This window comes from Lasioglossum baleicum, chromosome 5, assembly GCF_051020765.1.
Source record: "Lasioglossum baleicum chromosome 5, iyLasBale1, whole genome shotgun sequence".
Classification (NCBI taxonomy): Eukaryota; Metazoa; Arthropoda; class Insecta; order Hymenoptera; family Halictidae; genus Lasioglossum; species Lasioglossum baleicum.
Genome location: NC_134933.1, coordinates 5,601,067 through 5,621,986, shown reverse-complemented (window position 1 = coordinate 5,621,986; position 20,920 = coordinate 5,601,067). Strand labels below are relative to the sequence as shown.

The 20,920-nt window shown below is 38.7% G+C and overlaps 1 protein-coding gene and 1 non-coding gene across 2 annotated transcripts; one reads left to right on the top strand and one right to left on the bottom strand.

The window, feature by feature from the left end:
* Window positions 1-12,612: 12,612 nt before the first annotated feature.
* On the top strand, window positions 12,613-12,694 carry Trnas-cga (transfer RNA serine (anticodon CGA)). The gene has a single exon. It is a non-coding gene; the product is annotated as a tRNA-Ser (tRNA).
* A 538-nt stretch (window positions 12,695-13,232) lies between these two features.
* Window positions 13,233-17,398, bottom strand: LOC143208574 (MD-2-related lipid-recognition protein). Its single transcript, XM_076423050.1, has 5 exons — window positions 17,375-17,398; window positions 16,085-16,313; window positions 14,445-14,570; window positions 14,195-14,364; window positions 13,233-13,412 (listed from the first exon to the last, which is right to left on the bottom strand). The coding sequence occupies exons 1-5, from the start codon at window positions 17,381-17,383 to the stop codon at window positions 13,329-13,331; spliced, it is 618 nt and encodes a 205-aa protein (XP_076279165.1). The 5' UTR covers window positions 17,384-17,398; the 3' UTR covers window positions 13,233-13,328.
* Between the last annotated feature and the right edge of the window lie 3,522 nt (window positions 17,399-20,920).

The following is a 20,920-nucleotide window of genomic DNA, read 5'->3' as shown; positions in this document are numbered from 1 at the left end:
TTATGTTAATTTCCACTAAATCGTAGGTGTAGAATCACGCTATGGTGGCCGCGACATCTAATTTTTATACAGCCTGTACATAAATGCCTAAAATTTGATCAAAGCAACGAGAAACCGTAACGCCCATTATTATCCCCCGGTTTCAATTACGTCTCGTTACTTTTCGCCGTTGTAGCTGACATGAAATTGAAACGTGATCTCCCGGAGGAAGACTGCAGATTAATTTCCATCCAGGCTGGGTGTTTATCGCTCCGATTAATCGCCACCACCGTCTGAAACACTGTCGTTTCCGTGGCCGACAAGATCCTCGTTGCTCCGGACGCGTCTTGTCCCGTTCTCGTCTGGCTCGGAACAATTTTTTAAAGCCGCCGGCGGCTCATTTGTTAGCCGACGCACCTCCGGGAACGTGGATAAAACTGGATTCATAGCCGGTGCATAACCTCTTACTCAGGATAAGCGCGAGACTTCTAATTAATTCGCGAAAGATCTCCATCTCGGACAGAACCGTGAAATATTACGCGAATCATTCTTCCCCAGACACCAGGCACATTTCGGCTCCAAACACCAGACTCTCCTAAGCACTCGTCTCTTTTTTCCCCTCATTCTATTCCCTTCTTTCAAACACCGTCTTGTTCGCCTCTCTCCTCTTTTTTCCCTTCTCCTAGAAAACGATTCTCTCGCTTCTTTTGAACTTCTTTGTGCTTTTCGCGCGCCGGCCATCTTCTCTCCCATTCCGGTTGCTCCGCTGCTGCAACTTCGTCCTTCCTTCCGTTTCTTGGTCCACACTCGCCGAAACACCGTCGCATTGTCTTCTTCCACCTTTGTACTCGGCTCCGCGCACAAATTAGGCAACTTGACGACTTGAAATTTCTTCGGGATCATGTCCGAATTTATGCTTCGTGACGAGCGTGTGTTGACACGCCCGAGGGACATCCACCATCAGTTTGTTAGGATGATAATGATAATCAGTTTTCGTAAAGTAGGAAATGAAAATACGTAGTTGCGCGAAGTCCTGTGATAAAAAATAGTTAATGGAAATTTGTCAATTAATTTCTCGTTTACTTCGCGGTGATGAAACTCTTTGAAAAATGTTGTAATCCTACCCCATAGGGAGAGAATGGTTGACAGGAAAAATGGTTTTCGACACGCCTAACTCCGCACGATTGCCTCCGCGGTATTTCTACCACTTAGTCGGTACCTTACTCAAGTGACAGTATCGAAATTTATGACGATGTAATTAAATTATTGGCCTCTCTCCCGAGAAGCGAAGTAAAAATATTCTCCATGACGCAAGCAGGGGGAGAGCGAGGATCATAAACTATCCCGCCCTTGGTTCGATCATCTGCGACATCAATTAAACAATACTAGATGTAATCTAAATCAATTGCCAATTTATATCCGAAAGTTACGGTCTATTTAATATCACATTTTTCAAGAGTAAAAAATGATTGGGTTATAGGGGTTGCAGGAGTTCCAATGATCCATTTGTGTAATAGCGATTTTCAATAAAGGTTATATGGAACAGTACGTAATATACAGCATCATAAAATCTCGATAAAGGAGCAACGATCTCTAAAGGTAATTCTGTATATTAGTTTCCGCGAAACAATAAATAATCAAATCAATAATTGTATTTTTAAACAGTGTTGATCAAATAATATAATATTCTATTTGTTTTTACTTGCAGCCACAGCTAGTTAAACTATCAAAGGTCCTGTAAAATTTGTATTTTTATATTTATGACATTCTTCTTGTGCATGAGCAATACCTTATTCCAGAAGTGGTAAAAAACAAAGCGGAAATAAGAAAACGAACAAAATATTGTATGCTCGTTTCCGTATTATAAAACTTGTAAACTAAGAGTTAAAACACGTTCTCCCACAGTCCCTATCGAAAATCCATCTTTAAAAAATGAATGTTTATGATTTAATTGGAAAGTTTGATGCGTGAAGCGAATAGTGCTCGCACGAGTGGTTCGTGATATGGTAATCCTCGGATTCCTGGATTATTTTAGCTCCCAGCTTTCTACCTACCGCTTCATTGTTACGATCCCACTCGGCTCCGCCATTCAGTCGCGGAACGACGACAGAAACGGACGATAGAGACGTGACAGAATTTGAGGGAGAACTCGCAAAATCCAGCTACTACGTTCCGTTCGCAGCACCGTTTCACGCAGAACCCGCGAAGAAACGAAAGTTCATCCGCGATACCGGCGCGGCGTTCGTATGTAACAGATAAAAGTAAGCACATCGAGTTGAATAAAATCCTCTTCTATTCTCCTCGCTCTCTTAACAAACCACTCGAAAGCATTACGCAACTTTGTTCCCTTTACATAATTCGCATACGAAATCTCCCACAGCGATTCGCTCGTATTTTAAAGTTTGCCAACTTTCCATCAAAGGCCCGTTCTTTGCAAACAGTAAATCACCACGCAATCTCTGGTCCATGGAGAAACTTTAAAAAGTACAAAGCAACGAGAACGCAGATTTCTTATAATAACTGAAGGTATCGCGTTCTATGATTGTTAAAATGAATCACAAAACGCAACGATACTATCTGGGAACACTGTGCATTTCAGAGGATTGCAATAAAATTTATGACAACGCATAAAAGCGTCCTGTAACTTCATAAATGGTGTAATATGAGCAGGGACCTAATAGAGAGCGCGTCTTTCCGTTCTTCTTCTTCTCCAACCATCTAGGACTTATTTTTCCAACGTGGCCCTACTCAATAAGCTCAAAGCAGAAGTCCCCGAAACGCTTTTATTGCCGGGAAATCTGGAAACCGTTGCCGGGGAACAAATTTTTGGCAATGCGCCCTCCACTTGAACGCTCGCGAGAGTTTGTTAAACTCTTTCGTTCGTTTCACGATTCGTTTCACTCTTCCCGGCCTCCGCGAGAGCCGGCAACGTGCGAAGAGATCGATACGAGGTGGATCTCTCGAAATGTCAAACGATCTTCGCCGTTTCTCAATTTTTCGAGAAAGGAAGAATATAAAGCCTTCATCGTACGTTATCCGTTCATTTCACCTAGTTTCGACGTGCGCACTTTTAACAATAATATCATTTCGACATTTTCTGTTTTGCGATTGTGAAATAATTTCTCTTCTCTAATATTCGAGAATTCTGGCAACGAACGAAAGAAAGAAGCACTTAATTTGGACGAGCATGGGTGCGTTGATGGGAGCGTGTTAGCAGCAGATGTCTTTTGCTCGAAAAAATTCTTGATCAGCATAAATGCACAAACGTCTCACCGCAGCTGACACTGTCCATTTAATAAATCGCATTGAATCATGGGGTAAAATAGACGCCGTGCTGCCTCTCATCTTCTCCGTGGAAACAGAGGTCATTAATAAGTCACGGGAATATCGTCGGAAGTTGGACAGCATTACAGAGAGCCCTCCACCCCCACGGGTCTTGTTCTTTCAGCGGACGATCCCTAAAGGTTGATTAATAAGTCGGTAGGTCTTCGTCTGCCACTCGTGCTTATTGTTCTGCTTCTCCGGCAGTCGTCTTCGTCGTCCGTTGGCCACAAAATGGGACACGAAGCTGATGACAATGTAGACTCGGGACGAGCAATCTTCCCTCCCCTTGCCCCCATTGCGAACCCCAACCCCGTCTGACTTTCTTGCACCGGATAATAAAACGGTAGTCGTTTATTTAATATCTCGATTGCCTTTCCACTCATCCTCCCCGAGACTTTCTTCGGTACAGTACTTGCAGCAGGATTTTCTATAATCCGAAACGACTCGGCCCGAGTCTGTTGCCACTGTATTATGATCGAGGCCCACTGTTCGTTTGCGATCTTAGAATAAACCGCGTTTCACCGTGCATCGAAGGAAATATCCTTTCGATTAGCACCTTGAGCTCCTCGGGAAAATTGTTTCCTTCTCCCGGGTCTCGTTTATTTCGTTCGTATTAATCATCAGAACTACTAATCACAATTGTTAATTATTGCAATCCAATTTAGTTAAACTAATTAATAGTATATATTGGCATATACAGTGAAACGAATTAATATTCGGACGCTCTAAAAGAGACGATAACTTTTTTAATATGGTACTATACGATTTACTATACGATGTGAAAAGAAATTTCTTCAAAAATTGCAATTGATCTGTGTCAATTAAACATGTTCTGAAAATTTCGTCAAAATCGGACGATGTTGCAATGAGTTACAAACGTTTAAAGATTTTCGGCCTCTAACTGCAATAAATCTAAGAATTCTTTCATCTTTCAATGTGCCTGTCGTTTTTTCCCGCATCAACCGATTTCGATGAAACTTTCACAGTGCATATAATTTACACAGATCTACAAAACATATTTAAAAAATTTTTAATATCGGCCCACATAAAGAAGTTGTAAAATGCAAGTTTTAGTATTATTTCTACAATTCTTTCCACATCCTGTAGAAAACTAATTGCTCTAGCTTCCCAAAAAAGTTCAAACCGTATAGTGCGATATTAAAAAAGTTATCGTCTTTTTTAGAGCGTCCAAACATTAATTCCTTTCACTGTAATTGGACTCCTTAATATTCGCAGTAAGAAAGGTGAAAGCCCACCTTCAAAATTGCCGGTAATTGCGTTCTTCGGTTCAAGAATTTCTGAAAACCGCGAAATTCGACTCATGGGGATCCGAGGGAAATTAGGTCAAATTCCGGGAATCTGTGAAAACCACAAAATTCCCCCGCTACCTCTTTCGGTGCATCGTGTTCCCTTCGAACGAAATTTCTATTTTTCCATAGTCATAAACTCGACTGGATCTCGGGAACGGTGTTTCACGAAATTCTTCCAAAATTATACGAAATTCCGGGAATTTCGTAGTACATGCAGCCTTTGTGTTAGTGAGCTCTCTTAATGTGAAAGACCTCTCTCTTCTTTGTATGATAAATCAAAGCTCCTTCATAAGCTGAGCGATCTCTCCCGTTTGACCAACGCTTGGAAACGGTTATAATATCGATTTCGGATCTTAACATAATTATGAAGAACCTTTCTTTCTTTATTTCTTCGAACAACTATTTGAAATCGAAGTTCTTCATAATTGTATTTATTAGAACTTCAATTTCAAATAGGTGTAAGTTCTTCGTAATTGTTTTTGTTAGAACTTTTAGACACATGTACATATGTATAAGAGTATTTAGCAATTATTTTCGAAACCGTGTCAAGCCTTGCGTTTGGCAATCTGACTGAAAGATAAGATAATTAATTATTTTCAGCAGTGTCATCGTAAACAGATCATTCTTTGGACTATTAAAACAAGATGTCGTACCATTTTACCTGTACACTTTTTTAAAAAAAAACGTACCAAGTTATTGAATATACCACTTATTGAATAGAAATATAAAACAGATGCAATTGTTCAGATAGAACTTATGAGGGTTACAAGAGATATAATATGTGGTTATAATCGGATTGAGACAAGAAGTGTAAACAGTTTTAGACGAGAAACATTTATTCTAAATTTGTAGTTGCTCGGAGACCATTTTTTTCAGCTGTGGGAGGTATCTCGAAACTTCATATCCATAAATTTTGAGTTCGTGTAAGTGCGAAGAGACACCACCACAGTGAGTCGTAGGTTAATACGTCAACAGCTAACGAGCGAAGTAAATGCTCGTGTGTGCAGGCTTAATAGTCGATAGGACATTACCTAACAATAATTGCGTAATCGATTAAGTATACCCTCGTCTCGGCATGCGTAAATGTTGTTGACGTTCACCGGTCCGAAATCGCGTTGGCCTTTCAGGGAAATTATGCGAACCGCAAAATTAGCCCATAACGTCAGGCAGGCGACGCGTGGTCCATTGAGCGATCAGCGAAAAAGAGTAACAGAGAGAGAGAGAGAGAGAGGGGGGGAGAGTGGGAATGGTTAATAAACCCCTGACGTATCGTGTCAGTCAATTGCATCCATCCAGTGCACCACTCAAGGAATTGTACGGTTTTTGTCTTGAAGCTAATTTATCGACTCTGTTTGCTGTGTCAAGCCACATACGTCCGCAATGCTCGCGCATCCATCACGGGAAACGAAAAGGGGCGCTTCGGGAACGAGTCATTGACAGAACAAACAGCTCGTCTCTTGCTTACTCCATTTCCTCGAGCATACAAACGGCCGCGAGGGTTCACAACAAATAAAACATGTCCAAACGATAATTTGAAAATTAAAAGCATCGCTGCTCTTGTTTGTAAAATGCTAAACAATTTGGTCTCTTGTTATTCTATCAAACAACCCCTCCTACGCTCCTCTCAAGTAATTACCTAAATGATTTTTAGCTGGCTATGACTATTATATTTTCTGTTCCGAGAAACGTATTACGAAATATAGTGTTTATTTTCTTGAAAGTAGAAAAATACATGTTCCAGTTGAACTCTCCTCTGGAAACGTTGAAATTGTGACAAGCAGATTTCTTGGGCACATTTTCAACGTTTATACATTCGAAAATTAAACTCTAAGCTACGAGTGCATATACAATTGCTTGTTGTCTTTAGTTTTCTTTCTCTATTCTTATACGCATAAAATATAACAATTATTGTATATAAAAATCACAGTGCGCATTCTCTTCTACACGAGAAAAGTATCAAATTAAACTTTTAAAGCTTCTTTTCTAAAAATGATACTGGCAAAAATATCTTTTATAAGTCTCATTCGATTGAACTCACATTTTCGTCTTTGAGAAAAATCTATACATCGTAATCATAAATCTTTAAACCTTTACGAAATATGTAATCTTCACAAAAATGAACGTGTTTGAAAAGTCCTACGTGTTTTGCTAGTAAATATTATACAGAGTATTACAAATATTTGGTTTTCGGTTTTTAACTGAGGAACAGAAGTCTGCGTCGTATACGATGGCTCTCTAGAGGGTCTGCGTTAGATTTTGTCTGCTTCGATCGCGCGAAACGAGTATCAGGAGCATGCTTTAACTAACTAAGCGCAGTTTGCGTCCCCGAAAAATCAAATCGAAGTCTGTGCTACCGACGTTTAGTCTACTTTTTCTTTGCATGTTTTTTCCCCTCCAGTCACAGAAAGTCGAAAGTTTCGTGAATGGAACTCGTTTTTGCGTAGGGCAAATAGTAGTTGGCGAAAGGAACGTCAATGGACAAACGACGAGCCAGCTGAAAAATGTCTTCAAAAAATGTTTCGAAAGGTCGGGAAAAGAGGGTGAAAAAGTGCGTTAAACCCCCGGAACCAGCGGAGACCGCTTTACACGGGTGAACCGTGAAGTGAATAATTTCACGGTGATAAAAGTTCCGCCGAGTCGACGTGATTTCCTTTTTTGGTTTCTTTTTCCGCTTGGATATGGCTTAATACATTTTAATCAAAGTTTGACACCGCGACGGGTATTTCATCGAGATTTCAGTATTAATAATGAAAACCGGAACACGCGTAGACTCTATGTATATCTCCTCGAGTAGATTCTAGACTGTTCTCTTCCCAGGACCCGTTCTTAGTCCCTTCAGTAGTTCTCAATAAGCACTTGTACAATTCCGATGTCCTGAGTACTAAATGATCCTTTAGCCGAATTTGCCATAAGACACTATTTAAAAATCAAATTCAAATAGCGCTATTCCATATAGTGGCGAAACACTAAACCTGGAAGACAAATGTTATCTACAGCTGGTTATTTGAAAAAACGGGGTAATCTTGTGTTATGTTTGTAAGGTAGAAAATGACATGTGCTTCGGGCACATTTTTTTAATGAAAATGAACCTTTGTCACCGACGAGATACTACTAACGACTGCCAGCCCCTGTGCTATTCAGCGATACCAGTGACTTGGGTGCGGGGATAACGTGGAACTTACAGTGATCGGTAATACCACATCGCTAAAAGTTCTAAATAGTGCAAAAATAGTGCCAAAACATCGTCTGAAATTTGGCGGAGTATGTAACATTTAATAATAATCGATATGGTTTCGTCACCGACGAGATACTATTAAAGACTCCCAGCCCCTGTGTTATTCAGGGGGACGGGTAACCGGGCGCGACGGGCGCGGGGATAACGTGAAAGTTACAGTGATCTGATATACCACATCGCTAAAAATTCGAAATAGTGCCACAATAATGCCAAAACATCGTCTGAAATATGGCGGAGAATGTAACATTTAATAATAATTTATATGGTTTCCTGATAATTCGCATTCTCACCGATACATCGCGACGAGAATCTCCTCAATGGTCTTCTTCACCGACAAAATGCCGTAGGTGGCCTTCTGTTTCTCTGGATGGAGCCAGAATATATACTAGAGGGCGTAAAAAACTCCGAAATATTCGGGCGACACGAACGAGATACTCGTCAAGTAGAAGAAGAATGATATAGTATAGAATGCTCACATTACCCATTCTGTAATTGCCTTATAATACTATCACCGACGAAATACTATCGCGTCTCTTTACCTAAATAGAACCAGACGATATATGACCTTGTTCACGCCCGGGGCAAATCAGCTTGGATAATACATATATTCTATCTGAATGAAGGTGAAATTGCAAAATCTTATGGAAGACAATAGGTATAGGGATAGAATTTATTGAAAAATCAACATATTTATTAAATGTGCAGCTATTAGCTCGATATTATCCTTTATTCATAAGACACTAAAAGTTCTTACGAATAGAGGATAATAACGATTGCCCAGGTCTCACCACGAGGAGGTTGCTGCACGAGAGACCCGAAAGGGAGTCAGAACGAATGCAATATTCCTTCTGGCTCCCTTTCTTACAGCGACGCACTTATACTAAATTACGCAAGTATGTCGAGTAATTATCGCGGGGCAGAAGGTGTGAATCGGAGAAGAAGTCTCCGATCCACGGGGGATCAAAGGCGAATCAGGCAGAAGGCTCTGATTCTTTCAAAGTGAGAAACTAGAGCGAACCAGAGCAGAAGGCTCTGGTTCGAAGGTGACGCGGCGCGTACAATGCTTGCAGTGCAGCTCCGGTCAGAGCCGATACCTGACGTGTCCTCACCAAGAGGAATGGACAGTGAGAAGTGTTCAAACGTAACACCATCTCTCTGCCAACTACCTGCCACCAGGCAACGCAATGCATTGAGATGACGTGGGTAGGATGACGAACAGAGAATTTCTCTGCCAACTACCTGCCACCAGGCAACGCAAAGCATTGAGGTAACGTGGGTAGGATTACGAACAGAGAGAATGGCAATACGAGTGAACAGGTCTCAATGAACCACCCCTCTCAATGTATCGACGCCGAATACCGGCTCCAATCGGTCTGGTACATACAAGCAAGGTCTTCTGCTGTGTCGGAATCAAGAAAACGAGTAACGTGAATTTAAGACAATAATTACTCGACTTACTCGAGTGCGGCCTATCGGCGATTCGGGTACCCCGGGGACGCGACTCCCCGTACTCACTCACGGATGCGGCCGTGAGTGAGCCCCTGGGGGACCTCCCACGGCGAATAAAACTACAACTTCGTGGTACGTCCTCTTCTTGGTGTGTCCTCTTCTTGGTGTGTCCTCTTCTTAGTGTGTTCCCTTCGAAGTGTGTCCTCTTCTTGGTATGTCCTCTCCTTGGTGTGTCCTCTTCTTGGTATATCTTCTTCTTGGTATGACTTCTTCTTGGTGTATTCTAGCTGAAACAGACTAATAATATAGTTAGACATAACAATACATAACCCTGCACACGAGTGCAAACCTAATACCCGCTCACGAGAGCAAACCTAGAACCAGTTCACGAGAACCAAACTAACCCCGCACACGAGTGCGAATCTAACCAGCTCACGAGAGCCAACCTAACACCAGCTCACGAGAGCCAAACTAACCCCGCACACGGGTGCGGCCTATAGGCGATTCGGGTACCCCGGGGACGCGACTCCCCGTACTCACTCACGGATGTGGCCGTGAGTGAGCCCCTGGGGGACCTCCCTCGGCAAATAAAACTACAACTTCGTGGTACGTCCTCTTCTTGGTGTGTCCTCTTCTTGGTATGTCTTCTTCTTGGTATGAGTTCTTCTTGGTGTATTCTAGCTGAAACAGACTAATAATATAGTTAGACATAACAATACATAACCCTGTACACGAGTGCAAACCTAATACCCGCTCACGAGAGCAAACCTAGAACCAGTTCACGAGAACCAAACTAACCCCGCACACGAGTGCGAATCTAACCAGCTCACGAGAGCCAAACTAACCCCGCACACGGGTGCGGCCTATAGGCGATTCGGGTACCCCGGGGACGCGACACCCCGTACTCACTCACGGCACCATCCGTGAGTGAGCCCCTGGGGGACCTCCGATCGGAGGAATGCCAATTTCAAACAAGATGAGAAAATTTGTAGGAAGAGGGACTTGTGAAACACGACATATTGACAACGATGATATACAATCTTAATATATAGATCGTATATAACAAACTTCAAAATACACTGTAGTCTTCTTCCTCTTCGTTGATGTGTCCTCTTCATTTGGTGTGTCGTCTTTGTTAGCAGCGGGCTGTTGTAATCTAGCTGAAACAGACTAATCGTATTTAGAAACAATGCAGTTGAATACGGAATTAAATCACGCACACGAATGCGAATGTAACCAGCTCACGAGAGCAAATATAAACCCGCACATAAGCGCAAACCTTACCATGCACACGAGTGCGAAAACAACCAACGAAGCAGCTCACAAGAGCAATTATAATCCTGCATACGAGTGGGACGCTCAAAATGTAATTTTTATAAAGAATAAAATTGATAAATTTGAAGAAGACTCGATAGTCTTCATTGAAAGTCTCGATAAAAATTTCAAAAGTATGAAGGACGAGTTTAAAAAGACAAAAGAAGTTTTGAAAAATATTAGTAATCAAACTTACCGTTGTTCCTTGAATTGACAGTTGAAGGTAGGCCAGGGTAACTGTAGATGACCTCTAGTCCACCTCTGGTCCACCTCTGGTCCACCTCTGGTCCCTCCGGTTCTCCTGGCGCTCCTGGTCACGCAGCACGTCCGCTCACCCCGCTTCCCCCGCCCCGACTGACTGACCACCGGTGAGCTCTCGCCGATCTGCCGAGCTCGAGCGGCGCCCCCCACTCCGCCGAATATCGATCGATGTCGATCGCTGTGACAATTATTGATAAATTTATTATTTCCAGCTGGTTAATGTTTATAACAATTCTATTTTACAGCGATGTCCACAAGCAATCCCTTGGCTATCTGACCACCTAATTTTTTAGTCAAAGTGGCTAATAGTTTTCGTGATACGTAATAACTTTTAAACCATAACATTCGCACGCATTAATTTATTCGATACAATTCACAGATAAATTTATTATATCTGGCTGTTTAATGTTTATAACAATTCCTTTTTCTAATGATGTTAACGAGCACTCCCTTGACCACCTTGCCATCTAATTTTTTCGTAAAAATAGACAATAAAACTCGAAATATAGAATAACTTTTAAACCATGAACTTTCGCACGCATTAATTTATTCAAAAAAGTAAAGTCTTTTCAAAATATTTCTGTGCAGATCGATTCTTGGAACATTTATGTATAAAAAAGTGAAAGGTAATAATTCTCGTTTATGAAATGTTTTGAAATTACAAACTGAGGTGTCTCGTATAAAATTTGAAATAGGAATTGTTGATTTTCCTAAAAAATTATGCTTCAATAATATATTTCTAGGAATTCTTTGTCCTTGAGTTTTGCTTTTAATATTGAAACCAACATCGTCTGAAATATCTGCTCGGTACAGAATGTAACAATTCATGATGATCAATATGGTTCCGTGACGATTTGCCTTCTCACCGACGAGAATCTCCTAAGTAGCCTTCTGCACCGACGAGATCATGTCGATGGCCTTCTGTTTCTCACTCCAGTCAGAATATATCCTAGAGGGCGTAAGAGAACACCGAAATATTCGAGTGACACGACCTCCCATAAGGCTGGCAGTCTTTAATAGTATCTGGTCGGTGATTTAGTGATTTAATTGAAGGGATGCAGGTAAGTTTTCGATCGCGCGGTCCGTGCTCAATATTATCGGGGATCGATAATAAGAAGCACTGTTTTTTAAGAATAACCGTCTGTAGATAATGTTTGTTTACCAGTTTAAGCGGTTTGCCGCTGCATGGAGTGCCGCTATTTTTCCATTTAAGCAATAAACAATGAGTCTTGTTTGCTTTTGTAACAATTAATAGATTTTTTGTTTGGTATAAGTGCAAGTGAGCAGTACAATGTCGTTAAAATATTTTTTCACTTCAAACGGAGTTGTGAAATTTTTCACCTCAGATGAACAAAAAATAAAAAATTAATTCAAATTGATTTTTAATATTATTGTAGCTATCAATATACTGATTAAATCAGTCATTTAAATTATAACTTGATTTACACTATAAGTGAGAAAGGAATATATCTAGACAATTTATAATATAGCGGTATATATATATTTATACTTACATACTTATACATATACTACATAATATTTATCAATACTGTGTTCAATATATAGGACTATGTACATATATTTATTTCAAAGGTTTAATGGACGACGTGATGTTTTATTTTCTTTGTTAGGTATATCTCGATTGGTTAACAAATATTTGTATTTATTATAAACATTGTATTTCACTTTATTCTAACTAATGCAGCATAGCATCCAAAATTTATAAGGCAATGAGCGTAAGCTGCGGTGTCCGAGTGGTTAAGGAGTTGGACTCGAAATCCAATGGGTTTTTCCCGCATAGGTTCGAATCCTATCCGCAGCGTTTCTTTTTAAATTTTGTTTTTTGTTGTAGATATATCAAAGCAGAACATCGTGTGTTATGAGAATAGACAAATTTCAATCTTCTACTACCTTACGACAAATAATTAATCCTTTGAAGAGGAACATTGCGACGACTGTTCCAATCGCGTATCTAGTTTCTAAAGTTATAAGCACGTCGTTTAACGGTTTAAATAATATATATTTTTCTTTCATTCTTTAGTAATTAAAACTTATACGCGTATATACATATTTTTTAATTTTTGTTCCCATAGTGTTAACAGTTTTTACGAGCCAAACTTTTACGTCTCTTTTCAAACGAGATTGTGATTAAAATAGAGCATTCATCTTATCGCCAAAGCAATACCAAGAAATTTAACGATAGTGATTGCGGCTGTCTTACATGTTGCGCAATCCATACAAATTGTAAGCGGACTTAAATATATGTAGAGTGAAAATAACATTTTCAATATATGAAATACACAAACGCGACACCACGTGGTTAGGAAACAATATAAATGCGGAGAAACAGGAAAATGCGGTTTCAGGTTTAATGAAAGGTTTATTCGACAAATTTATCGAATCGGAAATTATCATTAATTGAGCACCATATAATGGTAAATCACATGTGTTCAACATCACTTGGTTATCTTAATTTGAAACATGAAACAACACTCTTGATTTTGTTCGTTCCATATTCTCCACTTGAGGTCATACATCCTCTGAAACAAAAGCGAATGTTTGTGAATACTGTAATGTTATTTAATACAACTTCAATTATTCAATACAACTTCTTTATATCAAATAGCAAAGGAATAATTGTGATGAAATGCAAATTAATGATCATAACAAATACTTTACATGCCGGAAGCGTGTTATTTGAATAATCATTCCGAAAAAATTATTAGATGACTTTATTGGGTGTGACCTTCTAATTTACGATTGAAATTGCTATTGATATATATATATTTGAAAACTTATTAAGAAATTATTAACTGTGTTCTGTAGGTGTTTACAAACTATTGAATAACTGCTGTTAATATAGGGACTGCAGATTCTACAATTTATGGTAAAAATGGCTAAGCAAAACGTAGAGCTGTAGAAACATTAGCAGACTTTTACTGTAATATTTTTTTTTTTTTAATCATTCAAAGAACAACAATTGGTTGACGTTATTAAGAGTGATCCCTTATTCACGATTACTGTTACTGAAATATTTCTCGAGAAACATTTATGTAGCTACAAATCATAGACTTTCAAAAACTATGAAACAATCGCAGATAGATAACGTGTCAAGTATGACTATAGAAATTACAAAGGCTTTAATAATCATTAAATTACTATGAAAAATGTATCTAATATTATTTGAGGGGGTAATATTATTTATAGAAATTTTATATAGAATTTAGTATTGTTTTAAAATATCATTAAATTAATATGAAAATTTATCTATCTAATATTATTTGAGGGAATAATATTATCTATAGAAATTTTATTCACTTACAACAGGGTATTTTTTTAAAATCGGTATTTCCGTAAAGAATGTATTTCGCTCATTTGCTTTGACAGGGCATGAAGTCGACAAACAAGCATTAGGATCCATTCCCAGGAATGGAATATCTGTCAGTGGACTTGCCCAAAATACTCGACCCGTCATTACGGCTGACGAGAAATCTGCAAAAAGAATTATACACTTCGAATTAGCTAATGTTTTCTTACAGTAAACTACAGTAAAATCTCAAAGCTGCACTTACTGGGTGTGTAGTGAATAGTCATATTTGTATTAGTCCCTCTTCTGAATTTACATGGCTTCGAGTCTGCGGCTTCCTTACATGGTTCTATGAACACTTCTTCCACAGTGCAATTTATTGGAGTATTAGCTGAAACGAATAGTTCATAGAAATTGTCATTCACGGAGTTGGAATATCTACAGTAGTGGACAAAAGTTTCAGGACGCTCTAAAAAAGACGATAACTATTTTAATATTGTATTACACGATTTGAACTTTTCTGGCAAGCTAGAGCAATTACTTTACTACAGGATGTGAAAAGAAATTTTTTCGAAGATTGCAATTGATCGGAATTGTTGAAAAAATACTAACAGAAGCATTTTCAACTTTTTTATGTGGGCCTATATTGAAAATTTCAAAAATGCGTTTTGTCGATCTGTGTGAATTAAACATATTCTGTAAAATTAAAGTTGGTAAAAATTGCAGATTTCCACGATTTTCGGCCTCTAACTGCGATAAATCTAAGGATTCCAACATCTTTGAATGCCTGTCGTTTTTTCCCGAATCGACCGATTTCGATGAAACTTTCACAGTGCATATAATTGACACAGATCGACAAAACGTATTTTTTAAATTTTCAATATGGGCCCACATAAAAAAGTTGAAAATGCAACTTTTAGTATTTTTTCAACAATTCCGATCAATTGTAATTTTTGAAAAAATTTCTTTTCACATCCTGTAGTAAAAACTAATTGCTCTAGCTCCCCAGAAAAGTTCAAATCGTATAGTATAATATTAAAATAGTTATCCTCTCTTTTTGAGCGTCCTTAAACTATGTATTTCTTGCTATTATTTATGCTGTCAGTTTTCCGCCGTTTTTCGCCATCAAGACATAGTAGTTCCTTCAAAGTTACATTTTCTGGATTACAAAGGGATAATACGCTCGCAATACGAATCCTGCAGCGAACAACACACTGTTAATGCAGCCAACATTTTCTGTCGCGATCAATAGGCCTGTAGATATTTAATCGACCGTTTTCATCCCCGATTTGAAGAGCTATTTTCGCCACTTCAAAGCGAACGATCGCGGACATGAAAAAATACGCGCCCCATATTTTTTCGAGCACCGTTCTATACTGAAAGCGCATCCCAGTCGACGTTTATCACTTGGCTGATTCTACACAATGAGAACAAGAGAACTAGAAAATGTAATTCTGCTGCCATGATCGGGAATGATTAAATTGAAACTTCTGCTAACGACCTGCCTAATATACGAACGAATCTCGAACACGGTGAACATGATTGTTTTTCATCGGCACACTGTATACAAGGTGACACAAAACTGAACTTCACTGTCGATGCGTCGATGCGATGTGAATAGTCCGATTTGTAACGAACACAACTTTTCCGTGAACACAATCTATTGATCGGCGCACGCACCGGTCGTAATGATAATCAGCATGTAAACGAATTGCAAGTTTTTCTACTGTATTACGATAGAAATTGAATTCTTTTCACCGAGAGAGTAACTTAGGTAAATTAATAAATCTGCAGTCTAGTGTTTGTTGATCAAAACGGTTCGTAACATTTACATGTTAGAATCGGACATTTCATAAGGAACAACATTTTATGCGACCAATTTCGATCACTCGTTCCGATACTCACGATCAGGATAAGAACATAGCCGCGGCGTCACGGATTCTGCGTAGATCACCGATAAGCCCAGGGCCAGGAAGACGAGGACGAATTCACTATTTCGGTTCATCCTCGCCAGATGTTCGTTACGAAGTGAAGAAATGATAACTCTCGGTGGCCGAGCAGAAGGCGAATGATTCGTCGTCGAGGGGAGCAAGCCAGAGTGGGGCCATAGATCAATTGAGATAACATCTTGGTCCTGAGGAAATTGTATGCACCTCGTACATCGTCTTTATGGAATCGTGTTGTACTTTGTATCGTTGTTACATCCTATTCTTAGATTAGCTACTTATCTACTACGATTACTGTGACTTTGTAACCATTCAATGGACTAGTCGAGCAAACCAGTGGCCCTCAAACCTTGCCGGTTCACTCCGAAAAATCCCTAAGCTACGCCACAAATCATTTCGACTGAATGAATTCTTTCAACTAATTTATTATATTTATTCTCAACGCACACCATAGAAAATGAATTCTTTCAACTAATTTATTATATTTATTCTCAACGCACACCATAGAAAGCTCTATTTTGTATGAAGTTCGAATACAGTAAACTCCCGTGCAATGTGATTGTTAAACAATCTTTTTTACATTTACTGCCGCATGAAATACATGTATACTTGTTCGAGTTAATTCAAGAATTCAAGTAAAGTTATAAACAATTTTATGTAAGCGGTGATGAAATAAATTCTGAAGGCGACCTTGAAATCTCGGGGGGGGGGGGGGGAGAAACGAATTGACCCAAAATGTTCTGTAATCATCTTAAAGCTCTTGATGAGTCACGCAATACCAGATAAAAACATGTTCGATCGATCTTCTGACAGCAACATTATCTAAACTGACCATCTTCAGTGGTTCACGACAGAATTAGGCTTCTTCAAACGGTAATTTTATAAGGGAGAATCGAGTTTCACCTGGAACTTCATGGTCATATTTTTCTAGCAGTTGAATCACAGAGTCGGACGAATTTCTTGGCACAAAATGTGTTTTCTTAAACTGTCAGCTATCGAACGGTTGGTTTGGTTCAATTTGGATCAGGGACGGTTTCAGGCTTCTCAGAGATGCACCCTCTGTGCATTATGAAAGACATCGGTCTTTTTCAGTGGAAGAGACAACGTTTCATTTCAGCGTACAAACAGGCTTAACGGAGTGCGATGATTTATGCGCGTGTTTTTTAAATAAATGATTTGTGGCGACTCGGGCCACAACTTTGTCGTAATCGTCTTTGCGTGGTATGTCGTTGACCGCGCTCCTACTGACCTGAATCATGCGTATCGCTATTGGCGCATAACAATGGTTGCAGTAGGTTCGTAATCATTAATTGATATCCCAACTGCTGTTTCTTCGCCGTTAGCAACCAGACGAAGGTAAACTGTTTTCTTAGAAATTAGAATCACCCTTTCGAACTGTGTCCTACAAGACTTCGTTAAAATGTTGTTAGACTAATTGTAAGAATACACAGAAAGTTAAATTACTATTGGGTTGCCAAATAAGTTCGTTCGATTTTTTAGAGTGGAATAAATCACAAAAACCGAACGAACTTATTTGCTAATCCAATATTATACTAAAATCTCTATTCTATTAAGGATGTTCTGGAGGTATATAAAAACGCAACAAAATTTTTGAAAATTTGACACGATATAATTCTTACTAAATTAATGCAATTACCAAAGTTTGGGTTCGATTCACTGCACCGTTTAAGAATTATAGCAACTTAAAGTTTGCACATTTTAACACGTCTTATTATGGAGAATTCATAAAATTCCACTTGAAACCCTATTTAAACCTTGAAAACCCGCAACTAGAAACTCGAGTTCTTTTTAAATATAGTAAAAATTATGTAATTAATTATGTTCAAAAATGATTAGGATTCACTAAACAGTTACAGAGCAAAAAATGATAAACTGTTGCAAAACGTCAAAATCGTGTTGTCATCTCACTAGCATGGAAACGCGGCAACAGTGTAAAAAAAAAGTATACGAACTCATGAATGACTTTCATTGCCAATATATTGATGGATTTCGAATTTCTTTTACTTTTATCTCCCATTGTACCTCCAAAACATCCTTAAATTCTCTTTAGTCTACTACCTCTTCTTCGTTCTTCGGCGACTGACAAGAAAAATTAGTTCGATTGCAGACACGCTGGTCCCGCGATATTAAACGTGTCAGCTATATATACGTCACTGTTGTGACTAATATTCTTGTTATTGTATTTACATAGGTTGGAGTGACCGATACGACAATCATTCTTGTCTCGTGAAATGCATTCGCGGTTAAGACGCATGCAGTTGCTGTTTTAAAGACGATGGTTCGAAGCAGCAGTCTGAAACAAACGAAGATTTCAACGTTCCATAAATCACCACAATTTTAGGTGATGTCTCTAGAATATATTTTTTCTGACAATGACAGGAAACTATGACATTGAATCTTCGTAGAGGCGCTGGTCCCTTTCACCCAGTCAATTATCGAGTTGATTTTGTATCGCTTTGAGTGCTAAGGCAGCGAGCATCAAACATTAGTTGCGAAGGTTACGTCCACACGGGCATCCGCACAGTTACCAGCAGCATATAAAACGATAGAAGACTCTGTTGAATTGACAGTGCCAGAAATAAGAGTTCGACGATCGTTCGAGTGCGGTCATTCGGTAAATTAAGCCAGAGGCCGGCAAAGGGACATAGTCGCGCGGTCTCAGATGACCAATCAAAGACAAGGCCTCTGGAAAAATAATTGGACACAATTGTTAAATTGTGCATTTCCTGATAAAAGTAGATCGGCCAGGCCGGATCACATGGTCTCGCCAACAATTCTGCCGAAATTTTGAAGGCCCGCTCGTACTGGTCCCGAGCATATCTGATTTAGTGACACAGAGACTCTAAATTTAAAGATGACAGATACATATAGACCTCCAGACCTTTACGCACTTGCAGCTTGCAATCGAGACACGATCAAGTGCGCAATCGAATGCAATTTAATCAATTGAGTTGTCCCAGCATAGAATACTATTTTATAATGAAGATGTTTTACCATTTGCAGCGTTTTTAGAAAAATGTTGCAGGATTTCTCATACGAAATGTGAAAGAAATAAAAATTTTCTTCATGAATTGCAACAAACTAGAGTAAAATAGAAATTTATTTTCTTACTTAATATGTTTAACAGGTTGAAAATAATATAACAGTATTTTTAAATTCATTAATATTTTTAAAAAATTTTAATCTTTAATTTTAATCTTTAATTTTAAATTCTATAATAGTTTTACTGTTTAAAATTGCTTATAATAAATGCATACAATCCGCTGTCAATTCATCAGTCTCTGAAAGTAATTCGCATTAGGAAGATAATCATGGAAAAATAATGATGATGCACTTATCCCGCTGTATGTTATATAATGCCAGTTCAAAGTTTTCCAGGCTTCTACAGTATTCTTTCGCAAACACGTGCTGCTCCACAAGAATTCATTGATTGTATAATGTCATAGTATTTCACTTTAGGCAGTTGCTTCGAGTTAAGACAAGTTACTTTACAATTTTCTCTCACTTTTCATTCGTAAAAGGTACCGCGAGAGGAAATTAAATTCTATTTCAATGTCCCGTCTTCAAAAATGGTGACTTCCGCTAACGGTAGTCCAACGACAACTAAAGTGCTCAATTTATCAATTCTTCTAAGGTTAAACGAGGCCCTGATTACAACCAATACTGCGTTTTTCTTTCCAAAACATGGAACAACGATTTTTAACACTTTAATTGCCGTGTCCGTGTTACCATCCATCTTTGGACGAGAAAATGATGAGTGCAAATCTAAAAATTAATTTTTCTGCATTAGCATATCTGCATATATTAATATAGTGTTTTAAATTTTTGACGAGGACCCGCAAGATGCATGAAAATTGAATTAATATCATATGTCATACTTTTTAAAAATGCATATTTCATTGAGTAAATTATTTTAATTCTGCTTTTTGGTCGCTGTGTCAGCAGACAAAAGTGTTGAACAAACTGGACTTGTATTCTTGGATTTTCTCAATTTAGTTCCGCAATTTGCAGCTCGCAATGTCCACGAAAATTGTTCCTAAACTATCCGCTGACTAGTTCCTTGTGGATCAACCACCCCTTCCAATTGAACAATTGCAAACTAACCGTTGAATCACACGACACAGAAGCCGTCGAGTGATTTGCCGTTACGTGCTAACCTCGAGTCGCCTGTAATTGACACCGCAGCCAACAATTAATCGACGATCAATCATAATTCTGCTCGTCTTCTTAATGCGTCGACAAAGGGTTTTTCACTCCAATCTTTTATTAAATACAATATTTAACAACATGATAATATAATTAAAATGGTACAAGCATTAATAATATTATTACTCGTGAGAAAAATGAAACGTTCTTATTCGTAAAAACAATTAACAGTTAACTCGTTAACTGTACAGAGCTCGAACGATGTGTCTGGGAGATTCAAACGTTTAATGAACGATGAAATTAAAACTACGAAATGGGAATAGTTGTTGTGTTTAAGTATCACTTAGCAATAAATAATTCGAAACGAACGATCCCTCGGTGTACTAGCGTATAATTTACAGTTGAATTCGATAGCAGGGGATTGATATCAATCGAGAACTGAAGTGGCATTCTTTTTCGTGTGTACGATCGCGATCATTGGCAGCAATTGTGTCGGTATGATCGCCATTGCACAGGAGCAGATATCGATTCTTTGGTATCAAGTGCACGCGCGTGAACGTGCGACCAAAAAGTTCAATTATTTTGCATCCCGAGTCAACCAGAATCTAAATTAAACACTAAACAAATT